The sequence below is a fragment of the Scyliorhinus torazame genome, chromosome 11 (assembly GCF_047496885.1).
Source record: "Scyliorhinus torazame isolate Kashiwa2021f chromosome 11, sScyTor2.1, whole genome shotgun sequence".
Classification (NCBI taxonomy): Eukaryota; Metazoa; Chordata; class Chondrichthyes; order Carcharhiniformes; family Scyliorhinidae; genus Scyliorhinus; species Scyliorhinus torazame.
Window position 1 is genome coordinate 66,231,866 of NC_092717.1, and position 20,067 is coordinate 66,251,932.

Genomic DNA, 20,067 nt, shown 5'->3' on the forward strand with positions numbered 1-20,067 from the left:
TCCCAAAGCCTTTTATTCATATATAAGGAGCAAGACGGTAACTAGAGAAAGGGTTGGCCCACTCAAGGACAAAGGAGGAAAGTTATGCGTGGAGTCACAGAAAATGGGTGAGATTCTTTACGAGTACTTTGCATTGGTATTCACCGAGGAGAGGGACATGACGGATGTTGAGGTTAGGGATAGATGTTTGATTACTCCAGGTCAAGTCGGCATAAGGAGAGAGGATGTGTTGGCTATTCTAAAAGGCATTAAGGTGGACAAGTCCCCTGGTCCGGATGGTATCTATCCCAGGTTACTGAGGGAAGTGAGAGAGGAAATAGCTGGGGCCTTAACAGATATCTTTGCAGCATCCTTGAACATCGGTAAGTACCGGAGGACTGGAGAATTGTTAATGTTGTCCCCTTGTTTAAGAAGGGTAGCAGGGATAATCCAGGTAATTATAGACCGGTGAGCCTGACGTCAGTGGTAGGGAAGCTGCTGGAGAAGATACTGAGGGATAGGATCTATTCCCATTTGGAAGAAAATGGGCTTATCAGTGATAGGCAACATGGTTTTGTGCAGGGAAGGTCATGTCTTACCAACTTAATAGAATTCTTTGAGGAAGTGACAAAGTTGATTGATGAGGGAATCAATATGACATCTACAGATCGCGAACCTTGTGTGGAATCAGTGGGAAGTGTAATTTTTGAATTTTTAAATATTTTTTTATATAAGCATCACAACATTTAAATTCTCCAGGTGGTGGGGGATTTAGGAAGTTCCCTCAACGAGCCTCCATTTTAAGGATGGGGAAAGATATACTTTTATACTTTTGGAACTCAAGATGTCATATACATGGACTTCAGTAAGACATTTGATAAGGTTCCCCATGGTAGGCTGATGGAGAAAGTGAAATCTCATGGGGCCCAAGGTGTATTAGCTAGATGGATAAAGAACTGGCTGGGCAACAGGAGACAGAGTAGTAGTGGAAGGGAGTTTCTCAAAATGGAGAACTGTGACAAGTGGTGTTCCACAGGGATCCGTGCTGGGACCACTGTTGATTGTGATATACATAAATGATCTGGAGGAAGGTATTAGCAAGTTTGCAGATCACACTAAGATTGGTGGAGTAGCAGATAGTGAAGAGGACTGTCAGAGAATATAGCAGAATATAGATAGATTGGAGAGTTGGGCGGAGAAATATCAGATGGAGTTCAATCCGGGCAAATGCGAGGTGATGCATTTTGGAAGATCCAATTCAAGAGCGAACTATACGGTAAATGAAAAAGTCCAGGGGAAAATTGATGTACAGAGAGATCTGGGTGTTCAGGTCCATTGTACCCTGAAGGTGACTGCGCAGGTCGATAGAGTGGTCAAGAAGGCATACAGCATGCTTTCCTTCATCGGAAGGGGTACTGAGTACAAGAGTTGACAGGTCATGTTACAGTTGTATAAGACTTAGGTTCGGCCACATGTGGAACACTGCATACAGTTCTGGTCGCCACTTACCAAAAGGATGTGGATGCTTTGGAGAAGGTGCAGAGGAGGTTCACCAGGATGTTGCCTGGTATAGACGGCGCTAACTATGAAGAGAGGTTGAGTAGATTAGGATTATTTTCATTTGAAAGACGGAGGTTGAGGGGGGACCTCATTGAGGTCTACAATATCATGAGAGGTATAGACAGGGTGGATAGCAAGAAGCTTTTTCCAAGAGTGGGGGACTCAATTACTAGGGGTCACGAGTTCAAGGTGAGAGGGGAAAAATTTAAGAGAGGTATGCATGGAAAGTTCTTTACGCAGAGGGTGGTGAGTGCCTGGAACGCATTGCCGGCGGAGGTGGTAGAGGCGGGCACGATAGCGTCATTTAAGATGTATTTAGACAGATACATGAACGTATCTGCATCGGACAGTTTGGAGGAAAAGAACTGGGTGTGTGTCTGTGTTTTGCAGTGAAAGACTATCTCTGGATCATTTGGGTGATTGAAACTTTAACCTGATGTGATTTTGTTTAAAGGTGTTAAGTCTCTTGGAAGTTTGAAGGAACATTTTAAGGAATTATTTACTGTTGCTTTGAAGTAAGGGGTGTTAATAGATCCAATGTTTATTTAAGATGTTAAGTTGCGTTCATTCAATAAACAGTGTTTTATGTTTAAAAAAACCCACGTGTCCGTAATTCAAATACCACACCTAGGGGACCAGCCGTGTGCTAGGAAAAGCAACAAATCCATTAAAGGGATGAACTCCCTTTGGTGGAACTCCATGATACATTTTGGGGTTCTGAAAATGCCTCGCCCATAACACCCGCAAGCCGTACTGGTCCACCATTTGGTCCATCGCCCTCTGGAAGACGGAGACCCCATTTATGATGCCGAAGGAGACCCTGAGGAAGTGGGAGAGCCGGCCGGCTGCTTCGAAGGCAGTATAGGGGCAGTCTTTGGGTCAGATAAGGAGCTGGTGGTAGGCGGATTGGAGATCGACCTTGGAAAATACCGGTTCTTGGGTGATCCGATTTACCATTTCTGCTAAGCGAGGAAGGGGGTACGCATCGAGCTGCGTGAAGCGGTTTATGGTCTGGCTATAATCCACGACCATTCGTTTCTTTTCCCCAGACCGGACTACCACCACTTGCGCTCTCCAAGGCCTGTTGCTAGCCTCAATGACCTCCTCTCCCAGTAAACGCTGGACCTCTGACCTGATAAAAGTCATGTCTTGGGCACTGTACTGCCGGCTCCTGGTGGCGATGGGCTTACAGTCGGGAGTGAGGTTCGCAAATAGAGAGGGGAGTGCGACTTTCAGTGTCGCAAGGCTGCATACCGTGAGGGGGGTCAAGGGTCCACCGAACTTCAGTGTCAGGCTACGGTGGCTGCACTGGAAATCCAGTCCGAGCAACAGGGGGGCGCAGAGGTGAGGGAGGATATACAGTTTGAAACGGGTGTATTCGGCGCCCTGGATCGAGAGATCTGCAATACAATACTCCTTGATTTGGACAGAGTGGGACCCGGATGCAAGGGCTATGGTTTGGGACATGGGATGGGTGCGCAAGGAGCAGCGCCTTACCGTTTCTGGATGAATAAAGCTCTCCGTGCTCCCGGAGTCGAAAAGGCATGGGGTGTCGCGTCCGTTGACCTGGTCCTGCATCACAGAGCTCTGCAGGGGTTTTGGTCGAGGGTGATCGCTCCCAGTTTCACCCAGAGGCTGGTGACTATCTGGAATGCACTGCTGAGAGGGTGGTAGAGGTGGGTTGCCTCACAGCCTTTAAAAAGTACAGCTGTTTTTCATGTGTCGATGCAGACTCGATGGACCAAATGGCCTCTTCTGTACAGTGATGCTATTAATTCTTCCCAATCCCATGTTCTGTAAATTTGCTTACTAAACACCTGTGTGGGACCTGACTGAAAGTTTTCAGAATATCGACTAGATCCCCCTTGTCTATATTTCTCGTTACATCCTCAAACATGGGTCCGTAACTGCCAGACTCCCCAGCATCAGTGTTGGGGGTTACCCCAAAGAAATCCCGCTCGGAGCTTCCCAAGAAGGCTAAAGCACTAACTTCTCTGGACAATAGCGCTGCATTGGGAACCATCCGACAAAGCGATTTAAATCGCTAACTTCTGCCAGAGTTCCACTCATAGTTACACAGAAAATGTAAGAAGAAATAAAACCATGGTAGCACAGTGGTTAGCACTGTCGCTTCAGAGCTGCAGGTTCCCAGGTTTGATTCCTGGCTTGGATCACCTTCTGTGCGGAGTCTGCACATTCTCCGCGTGTCTGCGTGGGTTTCCTCCGGGTGCTTCGGTTTCCTCCCACAGTCCAAAGATGTGCAGGTTAGATGGATTGGCCATGCTAAATTGCCCTGAGTGTCCAAAGAGATTGGGTGGGGTTGCTGGGTTACAGGCAGAAGTGTGGGCTTAAATGGGGTGCTCTATCCAAGGGACGGTGCAGACTCGATGGACCAAATCACCTTCTTCTGCACTGTAAATTTTATATCTATATCCATCTCCAACATCTACATAACTATTTTAAACACTTAGACAATGCCCGCACAGGACATCCTCGCAACCCTGACTCTCCAGGGTACTCTGTCACCTATTTGACTAATCACGCACTCCACCACAGTATTCCACACCCACCATGGACCTCCCTGCGCTTCCCATCACTCCCCCAACCGGCCAACCCAACCATTACCGCGGGCCTCTTCCACCCCTGACCTCCGAATCCCCAACCGCCCACCCCCCTGACTCCGACCTCCTCAAGTGACCTTCAAACCCCCCCCAACCCCGAGACACCCACTACCTGACTCCCGATAACCCTCACTCCACCAACCTACAATCCCCCCACCTCCCTGGCCCCCAATGGACCCCACCCCAACTTCCCACTCTGATCGTCCCACTCACTTAAGACCATAAGACATAGGAGCGGAAGTAAGGCCATTCGGCCCATCGAGTCCACTCCGCCATTCAATCATGGCTGATTTCAACTCCATTTACCCGCTCTCTCTCCATAGCCCTTAATTCCTCGAGAAATCAAGAATTTATCAACTTCTGTCTTAAAGACACTCAACGTCCCGGCCTCCACCGCCCTCTGTGGCAATGAATTCCACAGACCCACCACTCTCTGGCTGAAGAAATTTCTCCTCATCTCTGTTCTAAAGTGACTCCCTTTTATTCGAAGGCTGTGCCCCCGGGTCCTAGTCTCCCCTGCTAATGGAAACAACTTCCCTACATCCACCCTATCTAAGCCATTCATTATCTTGTAAGTTTCTATTAGATCTCCCCTCAACCTCCTAAACTCCAATGAATATAATCCCAGGATCCTCAGACGTTCATCGTATGTTACGCCTACCATTCCTGGGATCATCCGTGTGAATCTCCGCTGGACCCGCTCCAGTGCCAGTATGTCCTTCCTGAGGTGTGGGGCCCAAAATTGCTCACAGTATTCTAAATGGGGCCTAACTAATGCTTTATAAAGCTTCAGAAGTACATCCCTGCTTTTATATTCCAAGCCTCTTGAGGTGAATGACAACATTGCATTTGCTTTCTTAATTACGGACTCAACCTGCAAGTTTACCTTTAGAGAATCCTGGACAAGGACTCCCAAGTCCCTTTGCATTATGAATTTTGTCACCGTTGAGAAAATAGTCCATGCCTCTATTCTTTTTTCCCAAGTGCTAGACCTCCCTCTCAGCAGTGCATTCCAGATAGTCACCAGCCTCTGGGTGAAACTGGGAGCGATCACCCTCGACCAAAACCCCTGCAGAGCTCTGTGATGCAGGACCAGGTCAACGGAGGCGACACCCCATGCCTTTTCGACTCCGGGAGCACGGAGAGCTTTATTCATCCAGAAACGGTAAGGCGCTGCTCCTTGCGCACCCATCCCATGTCCCAAACCATAGCCCTTGCATCCGCACTTGCCCACGTTGAATTTCATCAGCCATTTCTTGGACCACTCTCCTAAACTGTCTAAATCTTTCTGCAGCCTCCTCACCTCCTCCATACTACCTGCCCCTCCACCTATCTTTGTATCATCGGCAAACTTAGCCAGAATGCCCCCAGTCCCGTCATCTAGATCGTTAATATATAAAGAGAACAGCTGTGGCCCCAACACTGAACCCTGCGGGACACCACTCGTCACCGGTTGCCATTCCGAAAAAGAACCTTTCATCCCAACTCTCTGCCTTCTGCCTGACAGCCAATCGTCAATCCATGTTAGTACCTTGCCTCGAATACCATGGGCCCTTATTTTACTCAGCAGTCTCCCGTGAGGCACCTTATCAAAGGCCTTTTGGAAGTCAAGATAGATAACATCCATTGGCTCTCCTTGGTCTAACCTATTTGTTATCTCTTCAAAGAACTCTAACAGGTTTGTCAGGCACGACCTCCCCTTACTAAATCCATGCTGACTTGTCCTAATCTGACCCTGCACTTCCAAGAATTTAGAAATCTCATCCTTAACAATGGATTCTAGAATCTTGCCAACAACCGAGGTTAGGCTAATTGGCCTATAATTTTCCATCTTTTTCCTTGTTCCCTTCTTGAACAGGGGGGTTACAACAGCGATTTTCCAATCCTCTGGGACTTTCCCGGACTCCAGTGACTTTTGAAAGATCATAACTAACGCCTCCACTATTTCTTCAGCTATCTCCTTTAGAACTCTAGGATGTAGTCCATCTGGGCCCGGAGATTTATCAATTTTTAGGCCTCTTAGTTTCTCTAGCACTTTCTCCTTTGTGATGGCTACCATATTCAACTCTGCCCCCTGACTCTCCGGAATTGGTGGGATATTACTCATGTCTTCTACTGACGCAAAGTACTTATTTAGTTCCTCAGCTATTTCCTTGTCTCCCATCACAAAATTACCAGCGTCACTTTGGAGCGGCCCAATGTCAACTTTTGCCTCCCGTTTGTTTTTAATGTATTTAAAGAAACTTTTGCTATCATTCCTAATGTTACTGGCTAGCCTACCTTCATATTTGATCCTCTCTTTCCTTATTTCTCTCTTTGTTATCCTCTGTTTGTTTTTGTAGCCTTCCCAATCTTCTGACTTCCCACTACTCTTTGCCACATTTTCGGCTTTCTCTTTTGCTTTGATGCATTCCCTAACTTCCTTTGTCAGCCATGGCTGCCTAATCCCCCCTCTGATAACCTTTCTTTTCTTTGGGATGAACCTCTGCACTGTGTCCTCAATTACTCCCAGAAACCCCTGCCATTGCTGTTCTACTGTCTTTCCCACTAGGCTCTGCTCCCAGTCGATTTTAGTCAGTTCCTCCCTCATGCCCCTGTAGTTACCTTTATTTAACTGTCACACCTTTACATCTGATTCTACCTTCTTTCTTTCAAATTGGAGATTGAATTCTACCATACTATGATCACTGCCTCCTAAGTGCTCCCTTACTTTAAGATCTTTAATCAAGTCTGGCTCATTACATAACACTAAGTCCAGAATGGCCTGTTCCCTCATGGGCTCCATCACAAGCTGTTCCAAAAAGCCCTCCTGTAAACATTCAATGAATTCCCTTTCCTTGGGTCCACTGGCAGCATTATTTACCCAGTCCACCTGCATATTGAAGTCCCCCATGATCACTGTGACCTTGCCTTTCTGACATGCACTTTCTATTTCGTGGTACATTTTGTACCCCCGTTCCTGACCACTGTTAGGAGGCCTGTACATAACTCCCATTATGGTTTTTTTGCCTTTGTGGTTCCTCAACTCTACCCACACAGACTCCACATCATCTGACCCTATGTCATTTAGTGCTATTGATTTAATTTCATTCCTAATTAACAAGGCAACCCCGCCCCCTCTGCCCACCTCCCTGTCTTTTCGATAGGTTGTGAATCCCTGGATGTTTAAATGCCAGTCCTGAACCCCCTGCAACCATGTCTCTGTGGTAGGTAGGTATGATGCCTACCACATCATACCTGCCAGTCACAATCTGGGCCACAAGCTCATCTACCTTGTTCCGTACACTGCGCGCATTTAAATATAGCACCTTTAATTCTCTATTGACCGTCCCTTTTTGTTTTCTTAGTGTGGTGGACCTTGGTTTACTGAGCCTTTCCATACACTGTGTCATATTTTGTGGGATGGGGACTATCGTAACCTCTCCTGAGTTTTGTCTTTTCGTGCTTTTTTGTATTCCTAAGCAGCTACGCTTCCCACTGATTACTTCACCTCTTGGTTCCCTGACTTTCCCTTCCCCCCCAATCTTTAGTTTAAAGTCCTATTGACCACCCTATTTATTCTTTTCGCCAGAACACTGGTCCCAGCTCGGTTCAGGTGGAGACCATCCCAACGGTATAGGTCCCCCCTGTCCCAAAACTGATGCCAGTGTCCCATGAAAAGGAACCCCTCTTTCCCACACCACTCTTTCAGCCACGTGTTAACTTCCCTGATTCTTGCCTCCCTGTGCCAATTTGCACGTGGCTCGGGCAGTAATCCGGAGATTATGACCCTTGAGGACCTGTTTTTTAATTTGAATCCTAGCTCTTTATAATCTCTAAACAGGTCCTCTTTCCTAGACTTGCCTATGTTGTTGGTACCGACATGGACCACAACAACTGGATCCTCCCCCTCCCTCTCCAGTATCCTTTCAAGCCGGTCAGAGATGTCCCGCACCCTAGCACCGGGCAGGCAACATACCATGCGGGACTCTTTATCCTGCTCACAAAGGCTATCCCCCTGATAATAGAATCCCCTACAACTACAACTTGCCTATTTACTCCCTCCCCTTGAATGGCCTGCTGAACCATGGTGCCTTGGTCAGCTGACTCATCCTTCCTGCAGCCCTGTTCGCCATCCACACAGGGAGCAAGTGCCTCATACCTGTTGGACAGAGTCAAGGGCTGAGGCTCCTGAGTTCCTGACTGCTGGTTCCCTTTCCCTGCCTGACTTGCAGTCACACCCTGCTGTCCCTGGCCACTGGCAGGATTTAAACTACTTACTCTGACAGGTGTGACTGCCTCCTGAAACACAGTGTCCAGGTAAGTCTCCCCCTCCCGGATGTGCCTCAGTGTTTGAAGCTCAGACTCCAGCTCATCAACTCTGAGCCGGAGCTCTTCGAGCAGCCAACCCTTACTGCAGATGTGGTCACTGCTGCTCGCAATGGGATCTGCCAGCTCCCGCATCAAGCAGCTCAAGCACATCACCTGAAATTTCCTTGAAAATTTGTTCCTCTACATTTTTTCTACCAGTTGGCAGCCAATTACTGAGTAATGCAATAGTGTTTTTATTGTGTATAAACTCTAATCAAACACATTTTGTCATTCACCCCTCCAGTACAACAACTTTCACCAGCTCTGATATATTCTGCTCAATATCTTTCTTTCCTTCTCTCGTATACAGCAATATTCAATACCTAGTCCTACCATTCTTTGAGTCAGATAACTGTCATTGCCACAGCATCTTACTTCCATATGGTTATCTTCAGCTCAACAATCTTATTTATCACTGAATGCTACTAAGCCATTAGAGAGAGCTCCATCATATTCTTTCTTCCCACCTGTGCTTCTCTGAAGATATATGGTCCCTCCTCTTGCATGTGATTAATGATTTTATATGCGCGCTCCAATGGAATATCAATTTGCACAGGTGGTGGGATGCTGGAATTGATGAAACAATTAATAATAGAGGAGATTTTACTCTGAATCATTTCCTCACTAGCATGAGAATGACACATATCCTGAAGGGAAAAAACACAAAAAAAGAGTCAGTATTCTTTTCTGTGCAATTTAGGTGGTAGAAATTCAGACAGTCAAAGATAAAGCTCAAAACACGCATTTGCAAATTTGCACAAACACTTACTCAGTCACTCGTGTACAATGTTCCTTTGTTATTTTATGCAAATTGAACTTCTGCTTAATTTGAATGTAGCTTTGAATTATTCATTACTTTTTAAAATTCAGATCTATATTTTATTTACCTTATACTTTTGAACCTCAAGCCAGAATATGATATTATTTTCCATCAGTTCACCTTTCAGTGACACAAACTGCTGAAATTGAAGAGCTGTTACTGGATTTATCAAGGCTCTACGGAATGCAATGATGTCTTTTGACGAGGAGACCCATTTGTTATCAAGGAGCTGTTGGAAACATAGGTTACCAGATTAATTCAGGTCATCTACATTTTCACACACCTTTAGAAGCAAATTGATACACTACAAATTTTGGGCTGATGGTATTTTCAAGCTTCCATAGTTTCCTTGACAAGATCCAATAAGTTCAGAAGCTCATAAGATATAGGAGAAGAATTAGCGCATTTGGCCCATCAAGTCTGCTCCATCATTCGATCATGGCTGATCTCATCCTGGCCTTAACTTCAATGTCCTGCCCGTTCTCCATAACCCATCAACCCATTCATTACCACTTAATAATCTGTCGAACTCCTCCTTAAATTTACTCACTGTGCCAGCATCTATCACACTCTGGGGTAACAAAATCCACAAATTCACAACTCTTTGGGAGAAGTAGTTTCTCCTCAACTCCGTATTAAATTTGATACCTCTTATCCTAAGACCTCTTGTTCTAGAATGTCCCACAAGAGGAAGCATCCACTCTACGTCTACTTTTTCCATCCCTTTTTATCATCTTCAATTGATGATCTGAATTTGATCTCCCCTTATTCTTCAAAACCCTAAACTGTTCAATCTCTCTTCATATGACAAACCCCTCAAATCCGGAATAAACCTAATGAACCTCCTCTGAAATGCCTCTAATGCCACTACATCTTTCCTCAAATTAGGCAACCAAAACTGCAAAATACTCCACGTGCGGTCACACCAATGCCTTGTACAGTTGCAACAACACTTTCTTACCTTTCTACTCCAATCCTTTAGCGACAAATTCCAACATTCCATTTGCTTTCTTTATTATCTACTGTACCTGCATGCTCGTTTTCTGTAACTCATTAATGAGGACTCCCAGATCCCTCTGCAACAGAGCATCCCAAAGTTTCTCCCCATTTAGATAATGAGTTGTCTTCCCATTTTTCCAACCAAAATGCTTCACCTCACACTTATCCACGTTAAATTCCACCTGCCACATTTTGGCCCATTCTCCTAACCTATCGTATACATTTGTAAGGTTCTTATTTCCTCATTCCAACTTACTGTCCCATCTATTTTTGTATAGTCTGCAAATTTGGCTACAGAACCTTCTATCCCTGAATCCAAATCATTTATATAGATTGTAAATAGCAGGGGCCCAAGGACCAAATCCTGTGGCATCCCACTAGTTACATCTTGTCATCCAGAAAAAGACCCATTTATCCTCCTTTTGTCCGTCAGCCAGTCTTTAATGCAAGCTAATAAATTACCCTAATCCCATGTGAAGGATAGGCAAGGGAATCTATGTGTGGAGCCAGAGGAAATGGGCGAGGTACTAAATGAATACTTTGCATCAGTATTCACCAAAGAGAAGGAATTGGTAGATGTTGAGTCTGGAGAAGGGGGTGTAGATAGCCTGGGTCACATTGTGATCCAAAAAGACGAGGTGTTGGGTGTCTTAAAAAATATTAAGGTAGATAAGTCCCCAGGGCCTGATGGGATCTACCCCAGAATACTGAAGGAGGCTGGAGAGGAAATTACTGAGGCCTTGACAGAAATCTTTGGATCCCCGCTGTCTTCAGGGGATGTCCCGGAGGACTGGAGAATAGCCAATGTTGTTCCTCTGTTTAAGAAGGGTAGCAAGGATAATCCCGGGAACTACAGGCCGGTGAGCCTTACTTCAGTGGTAGGGAAATTACTGGAGAGAATTCTTCGAGACAGGATCTACTCCCATTTGGAAGCAAATGGACGTATTAGTGAGAGGCAGCACGGTTTTGTGAAGGGGAGGTCGTGTCTCACTAACTTGATAGAGTTTTTCGAGGAGGTCACTAAGATGATTGATGCAGGTAGGGCAGTAGATGTTGTCTATATGGACTTCAGTAAGGCCTTTGACAAGGTCCCTCATGGTAGACTAGTACAAAAGGTGAAGTCACACGGGATCAGGGGTGAACTGGCAAGGTGGATACAGAACTGGCTAGGCCATAGAAGGCAGAGGGTAGCAATGGAGGGATGCTTTTCTAATTGGAGGGCTGTGACCAGTGGTGTTCCACAGGGATCAGTGCTGGGACCTTTGCTCTTCGTAGTATATATAAATGATTTGGAGGAAAATGTAACTGGTCTGATTAGTAAGTTTGCAGACGACACAAAGGTTGGTGGAATTGCGGATAGCGATGAGGACTGTCTGAGGATACAGCAGGATTTAGATTGTCTGGAGATTTGGGCGGAGAGATGGCAGATGGAGTTTAATCCGGACAAATGTGAGGTAATGCATTTTGGAAGGTCTAATGCAGGTAGGGAATATACAGTGAATGGTAGAACCCTCAAGAGTATTGAAAGTCAAAGAGATCTAGGAGTACAGGTCCACAGGTCAATAAAGGGGCAACACAGGTGGAGAAGGTAGTCAAGAAGGCATACGGCATGCTTGCCTTCATTGGCCGGGGCATTGAGTATAAGAATTGGCAAGTCATGTTGCAGCTGTATAGAACCTTAGTTAGGCCACACTTGGAGTATAGTGTTCAATTCTGGTCGCCACACTACCAGAAGGATGTGGAGGCTTTAGAGAGGGTGCAGAAGAGATTTACCAGAATGTTGCCTGGTATGGAGGGCATAAGCTATGAGGAGCGATTGAATAAACACGGTTTGTTCTCACTGGAACGAAGGAGGTTGAGGGGCGACCTGATAGAGGTATACAAAATTATGAGGGGCATAGACAGAGTGGATAGTCAGAGGCTTTTCCCCAGGGTAGAGGGGTCAATTACTAGGGGGCATAGGTTTAAGGTGAGAGGGGCAAGGTTTAGAGTAGATGTACGAGGCAAGTTTTTTACGCAGAGGGTAGTGGGTACCTGGAACTCGCTACCGGAGAAGGTAGTGGAAGCAGGGACGATAGGGACATTTAAGGGGCATCTTGACAAATATGGATGGGAATAGAAGGATACGGACCCAGGAAGTGTAGAAGATTGTAGTTTAGTCGGGCAGTATGGTCGGCACGGGCTTGGAGGGCCGAAGGGCCTGTTCCTGTGCTGTACATTTCTTTGTTCTTTGTTGTTCTTTGTGATCTAATCTTGTGAATTAACCTTCTGTGCAGAACCTTATCAAATGCCTTCCAAAAGTCCAAATAGATTACACCTACAGGACCCCCATTATTCACTTTGCTTGTTACGTCTTCAGAGAACTCGAGAAAATTTGTCAAACACAGCCCTTCATAAAATCATGCTGGCTCTGATGTATGGGAAATATTGATGACTCTGATAGGGCAGTGAAGAAGGCTTTTGGCATACTGGCCTTCATCAGTCAGGGCATTGAGTATAGAAGTTGGGAGATTATGCTGCAGATGTACAGGACATTGGTGAGGCCGCACCTGGAGTATTGTGTTCAGCTTTGATCACCTTGCTATAGGAAAGATGTTATTAAACTGGAGAGGACAAAGAACAAAGAAAATTACAGCACAGGAACAAGCCCTTCGGCCCTTCCAGCCTGCGCCGATCCAAATCCTTTATCTAAACCTGTTGCCTATTTTCCAAGGATCTACTTCCCTCTGTTCCCCGCTCGTTCATATATCTGTCTAGATACATCTTAAATGACGCTATCGTGCCTGCCTCTACCACCTTCGCTGGCAAAGCGTTCCAGGCACCCACCACCCTCTGCGTAAAAAAACTTTCCACGCACATCTCCCTTAAACATTCCCCCTCTCACCTTGAAATCGTGACCCCTTGTAATTGACACCCCCACTCTTGGAAAAAGCTTGTTGCTATCCACCCTGTCTATACCTCTCATAATTTTGTAGACCTCAATCAGGTCCCCTCTCAACCTCCGTCTTTCCAACAAAAACAATCAACCAGAACTGCAAGCAGTATTCCAAATGTGGCCTAACCAAAGTCTGTAACATGACCTGCTGACTCTTGTACTCAATACCTAGTCCGATGGAGGCAAGCATGCTGTATGCCTTCTTGACCACTCTATCGACCTGCGTTGCCACCTTCAGGGTACAATGGACCTGAACTCCCAGATCTCTCTGGACATCAATTTTTCCCAGGACTCTTCCATTGACCGGATAGTCCGCTCTTGAATTGGATCTTCCAAAATGCATCACCTCGCATTTGCCTGGATTGAACTCCAGAAGAGATTTACAAGGATGTTGTCAGGACTCAAGTGACTGAGTTATGGCAGCGACTGGACAGGCTAGGACTTTTTTCTTTGGAGCGTAGGAGACTGAGGGGTGATCTTGCAGAGGTGTATAAGATCATGAAAGGCACGGATAGGGTGAATGCACTCAGTCTTTTTCCCAGGGTTGGGGAATCAACAACTAGAGGGCATAGGTTTAAGTTAAGTGGGGAAAGAATTAATGGAACCTGAGGAGCAACTTTTTGTGCACAGAGGGTGGTACGTATATGGAATGAGCTTCCGGAGGAAGTGGTTGAGGCAGGAACATTGACAACATTTAAAAAGCATTTGGACAGTTCCATGGATAGGCAAGGTTTAGAAGGATATGGGCCAAATGCTGGCAAATGGGATTAGCATAGATAGGCTTTTTGGTTGGCATGGACCAGTTTGGACCGAAGGGCTGTAGATTCTATGAAAACATTTTGACTTCCCAAACGTCCTGAAATTGATAATTGATTCTAACAATTTCCCAATAACAGATGTTAGACTGACTGGTCTGTACTTTCCCATATTCTGCCTGCTTCCCTTTTTGAATAAGGGTGATACGTTAGCATTTTCCAATCCACTGGAACCATTCCCGTGTTCAGGGAATTTGGGAATATTATAACCAATGGATCCACTGTCTCCTTCAGAACAAAGAACAAAGAAAAGTGCAGCACAGGAACAGGCCCTTCGGCCCGCCAAGCCTGTGCCGACCATGCTGCCCGTCTAAACTAAAATCTTCTACAGTTCCTGGGTCCGTATCCCTCTATTCCCATCCTATTCATATATTTGCCAAGATGCCCCTTAAATGTCACTATCGTCCCTGCTTCCACCACCTCCTCCGGCAGCGAGTTCCAGGCACCCACTACCCTCTGTGTAAAAAAATTTGCCTCGTACATCTTACTCTAAACCTTGCCCCTCGCACCTTAAACCTATGCCCCTTAGTAATTGACCCCTCTACCCTGGGGAAAAGCCTCTGACTATCCACTATGTCTATGCCCCTCATAATTTTGTAAACCTCTAACCTCTAACCTCGCCCCTTAACCTCCGTCGTTCCAGTGAGAACAAACCAAGTTTATTCAACCGCTCCTCGTAGCTAATGCCCTCCATACCAGGCAACATCTTGGTAAATCTCTGCTGCACCCTCTCTAAAGTCTCCACATCCTTCTGGTAGTGTGGCGACCAGAATTTAAATCTATACTCCAAGTGTGGAGTATAAATAAGTTCTATACAGCTGCAACATGACTTGCCAATTCTTATACTCAATGCCCCGGCCAATGAAGGCAAGCATGCCGGATGCCTTCTTGACTACCTTCTCCACCTGTGTTGCCCCTTTCAGTGACCTGTGGACCTGTACACCTAGATCTCTCTGACTTTCAATACTCTTGAGGGTTCTACCATTCACTGTATATTCCCTACCTGCATTAGACCTTCCAAAATGCATTACCTCACATTTGTCCGGATTAAACTCCATCTGCCATCTCTCCGCCCAAGTCTCCAAACGATCTAAATCCTGCTGTATCCTCTGACAGTCCTCATCGCCATCCGCAATTCCACCAACCTTTGTGTCGTCTGCAAACTTACTAATCAGACCAGTTACATTGTCCTCCAAATCATTTATATATACGACGAACAGCAAAGGTCCTAGCACTGATCCCTGCGGAACACCACTAGTCACAGCACTCCAATCAGAAAAGCACCCTTCCATTCCTACTCTCTGCCTTCTATGACCTAGCCAGTTCTGTATCCAGCTCACCTTCTATGACCTTGCCAACTCGCCCCTGATCCCATGCGACTTCACCTTTTGTACCAGTCTACCATGGGGGACCTTGTCAAAGGTCTTACTGAAGTCCATATAGACAACATCCACTACCCTACCTGCATCAATCATCTTTGTGACCTCTTCGAAAAACACAATCAAGTTAGTGAGACATGACCTCCCCTTCACAACACCATGCTGCCTCTCACTAATACGTCCATTTGCTTCTCGAGTCTCTTTCAATATTCTGGGGTAGATCCCATCCGGCCCTGGGGACTTATCTACCTTAATATTTTTCAAGACACCCAACGTCTCATCTTTTTTGATCTCAATGTGACCCAGGCTATCTACACACCCTTCTCCAGACTCAACATCCATCAATTCCTTCTCTTTGGTGAATACTGATGCAAAATATTAATTTAGTACCTCGCCCATTTCCTCTGGCTCCACAGATAGATTCCCTTGCCTATCCTTCAGTGGCCAACCATTTCACTGGCTACCCTGTTGCTTTTTATGTATATGTAAAAAGCATTGGGATTTTCCTTAACCCTATTTGCCAATGACCTTTCGTGACCTCTTCTAGCCCTCCTGATTCCTTGCTTAAGTTCCTTCCTACTTTCCTTATATTCATTTGTTCCCAGCTTTCTAGCCCTGACAAATACCTCCTTTTTATTTTTGACGAGGCCCACAATATCCCTTGTTATCCAAGGTTCCCGAAATTTGCCGTATTTATCCTTCTTCCGCACAGGAACATGCCAGTCCTGAATTCCTTTCAACTGACATTTGAAAGCCTCCCACATGTCAGATGTTGATTTACCCTCAAACATCCTCCCCAGTCTAGGTTCTTCAGTTCCCGCCTAATATTGTTATAATTAGCCTTCCCCCAATTTAGCACATTCACCCTAGGACCACTCTTATCCTTGTCCACCAGCACTTTAAAACTTACTGAATTGTGGTCACTGTTCTAGAAATGCTCCCCTACTAAAGCTTCTACCACCTGGCCGGGCTCATTCCACAATACCAGGTCCAGTACAGCCCCTTCCTTAGCTGGACTGTCAACATATTGTTTTAAGAAGCCCTCTTGGATGCTCCGAACAAACTCTGCCCCGTCCAGGCCCCGAGCACTATGTGAGTCCCAGTCAATATTGGGAAAGTTGAAGTCTCCCATCACAACAACCCTGTTGTTTATACTCGTTTCCAAAATCTGTCTACCTATCTGCTCCTCTATCTCCCGCTGGCTGTTGGAGGCCTGCAGTAAACCCCCAACATTGTGACTGCACCCTTCTTATTCCTGATCTCTACCCATATAGCCTCGCTGCCCTATGAGGTGTCCTCCTGTAGTACAGCTGTGATATTCTCCCTGACCAGTAGCGCAACTCTGCCACCCCTTTTACATTGCTCTCTATCCCACCTGAAACATCGAAATCCTGGAACATTTAGCTGCCAATCCTGTCCTTCCCTCAACCAGGTCTCTGTAATGGCAAGAACATCATAGTTCCAAGTACTAATCCAAGCTCTAAGTTCATCTGCCTTACCCGTAATACTTCTTGCATTAATACATATGCACTTCAGGCCACCAGACCCGCTGTTTTCAGCAACATTTCCCTGCCTGCTCTTCCTCAGAGCCATACTAGCCCTATTCCCTAGTTCTCCCTCAATGCTTCTGACCTATTGCTCCGGTACCCACCCCCTGCCATACTAGTTTAAACCCTCCCGTGTGACATTAGCAAACCTCACGGCCAGGATATTTATGCCTCTCCAGTTTAGATGCAACCCGTCCTTCTTATACAGGTCACACCTGCCCCGGAAGAGCTCCCAGTGGTCCATATAACAGAAACCCTCCCTCCTACACCAGCTGTTTAGCCACGTGTTTAGCTGCTCTATCTTCCTATTCCTAGCCTCACTGGCACGTGGCACAGGGAGTAATCTGGAGATTACAACCCTAGAGCTCCTGGGCGCGATTCTCCACTCCCACGCCAGTTGGGAGAATTGCCTGGGCCGCCAAAATTTCCCGCGACGCCGGTCCGACGCCCTCCCGCGATTCTCCTAAGCGGCGGTAACGGCACGGTCGAGTATCGCGGGCCGCAGGCCGGAGAATCGCCCAAGACACCCAAAACGGCGATTCTCCGGCACCCCTGCTATTCTCTCAGGCCCGGATGGGCTGAAGTCCCGACGGCGTGACCCCAGTTCACGCCGTCGCCGTTCACGCCTGCTTTTTAAAGTCGTCAGCCAGTCGTGCTGGCTGACGCTGAGCAGGGTCGGCTTCCCCTGAGAAGACTGCGGCCAAAAGGGGGGAGTGCGGGAGAGTGTGCATGTGGGGGGGGGGGGGCGAGGGAGTGTGTGCAGGTGGGGGGGTGAGGGAGCAGAGTGCAGGTGGGGGGGGGGGGGGGGGAGCGGAGTGCAGGTGGGAGGGGGGTGAGTGAGCGGAGTGCAGGTGGGAGGGGGGTGAGGGAGTGGAGTGCAGGTGGGAGGAGGGCGAGGGAGAGTGTGCAGGTGGGGGGTGAGGGAGCGGAGTGCAGGTGGGAGGGGGGTGAGGGAGCGGAGTGCAGGTGGGAGGGGGGTGAGGGAGCGGAGTGCAGGTGGGAGGGGGGTGAGGGAGCGGAGTGCAGGTGGGAGGGGGACGAGGGAGAGTGTGCAGGTGGGGGGGTGAGGGAGCGGAGTGCGGGTGGGAGGGGGGGTGCGGGAGAGTGTTCAGGTGGGAGGGGCGGGGTGCGGGAGAGTGTTCAGGTGGGAGGGGGGCGAGGGAGAGTGTGGATGGTATCGTCCATCCGCGGATGCCACATGTCAGCCGCCCTGATATGGCAGGACGGTGACGAGGACACGGCTGCAGGTTGCGTGTGGCTGATGGGCACAGGCGAGTGGCACACTGGTGAGCAGTACGGTGTGAACTAACCGTTGGGCGCAGACAGTGACCAGGTGTTAGGCTGGCTGCGTGTCTGCAGCGCGACCAGGCCACCGGGGCACACAGGTATCCCATGCAACCCGGCAGGCGAGGTGTGGAAGAACCTCCGTGTAACATGTCATTTCTCTGCCCCCCCCCACCCTCCTGCAGGTCACCATGTATGCCAACCAGACAGCGATGTTCACTGCCGTGGTTGGAGCCGCAGCTCTGGAGTTTGCCATCCGGCAGCATAGAGTTGGACGGCCCACAGTGGCTGCAGATGCAGCGGTTGCCGGTGCAGCAGAGGGGATGGCCGTGGAGTGGCCCGTCGTCGACACGCAGGCCGCAGGCACTCAGGGCCCCAATGTTCAGGGGGATGCCGAGGGGAACATTGACCGCCAGACGGCGAGGAATGCAGAGGAAGTGCTTGGGGGGGGAGCAGGAGGAGGAGGAGGAGCAGGTGGAGCACGAGGATCCACTGATGGTGGTGCCAGGGGGCCACAGACGTCCAGCAAGGCCGAGGGTGTACCGTGACAGAATGTCGTTCGAGGCCCTACCAGACATCACATGCAGGAGGAGACTACGGTTCAGCAGGGAGACGGTCGCACATATATGCCAGCTCGTGGCGCACCTCGCAGCACGTGGAATGGGAGGAGGACATGCGATACCAGTCTCTGTCAAGGTGGCGGTGGCCCTAAACCTCTATGCGACCGGTTCCTTCCAGGCGCCGAGCGGGGAACCTATCCGGGATATCACAGGCATTGGTCCACAGGTCATCAGGGCCGTCGCCTTGTACGCCATCGCGGACAGGTACATTCAATTCCCCGAGGACCGAGCACAGCAGGAAGCACGGGCACGTGGATTCGCCAAGGTGGCCGGGATACCGATGGTCCAGGGTGTCATCGATGGTGTGCACATCCCCGTGCGCCCACCTGCAGACAGCAGGGACGTGTTCATGAACAGGAAGGGCACGTACTCCATGAACATTCAGGTGGTGTGCGACCCCCACATGAAGATCATGCACGTGTGTGCAAAGTACCCCGGCAGTGTGCATGCCGCCTACATTCTGGCACAGTCGTTCATCCCCGCAATGTTCGATGGATGCCGCCCCCCCCCCCCCCCCCGGCTGAGGGGCAGGTTGCTGGGCAACAAGGGCTATCCATTGAGGTCATGGCTGCTGATGCCAATACGGAAGCCTCACACCAACGCGGAGAGCCTATACCTCGAGGCACATGCAGCAACCAGGGGTGTGGTGGAACGGTGCTTCGGGCTGCTGAAGATGCGATTCAGATGCCTGGACCGATCAGGAGGGGCCCTGCAGTACCAACCCGACAGGGTCGGTCGCATAGTTGTGGTCTGATGTGCGCTGCACAACATTGCCATGCAGAGGGGAGATGATCTGGTGGAGGAGCCGGAGGGAGGACCCGACTGCACCAGAGCCAACGCAAACGAGGGGGATGGGGAAGAGGAGGATGCGGAGGATGAGGATGATGGGGTGCATCAGGGTGGGGGAGGGTCGCAGGACACAGACACTGCCCGGCTGCTCGTTACGCCCAGGAGGCTGCACGACGGCACCGCCGCGGACAGCGGGCACGCGACGCATTGGTGGCCGCACGGTTCACGCACTGTGGGGGTGGGATTCGCTGAACACTGCCACTTGCACCGTCACTCCTGTACACGGGCACCACACAGCACCCACCACCTCTCCCCCCCCCCCCCCCCCCCGCACCGCGTTCACGGCAACAATTCCACATCACCTTACCA

General features: G+C 48.5%; 1 protein-coding gene across 1 annotated transcript in view; it reads right to left on the reverse strand.

The window, feature by feature from the left end:
• LOC140385928 (regulator of G-protein signaling 22-like) overlaps positions 1-20,067 on the reverse strand; it is a 927,092-nt gene that overhangs the window by 6,668 nt on the left and 900,357 nt on the right. The window contains exons 21-22 of the mRNA XM_072468579.1: positions 9,398-9,559; positions 8,978-9,157 (exon numbers count right to left, since the gene is read on the reverse strand). Of these exons, the coding sequence (XP_072324680.1) occupies positions 8,978-9,157; positions 9,398-9,559 (342 nt within the window). The remainder of the gene's footprint in view (positions 1-8,977; positions 9,158-9,397; positions 9,560-20,067) is intronic.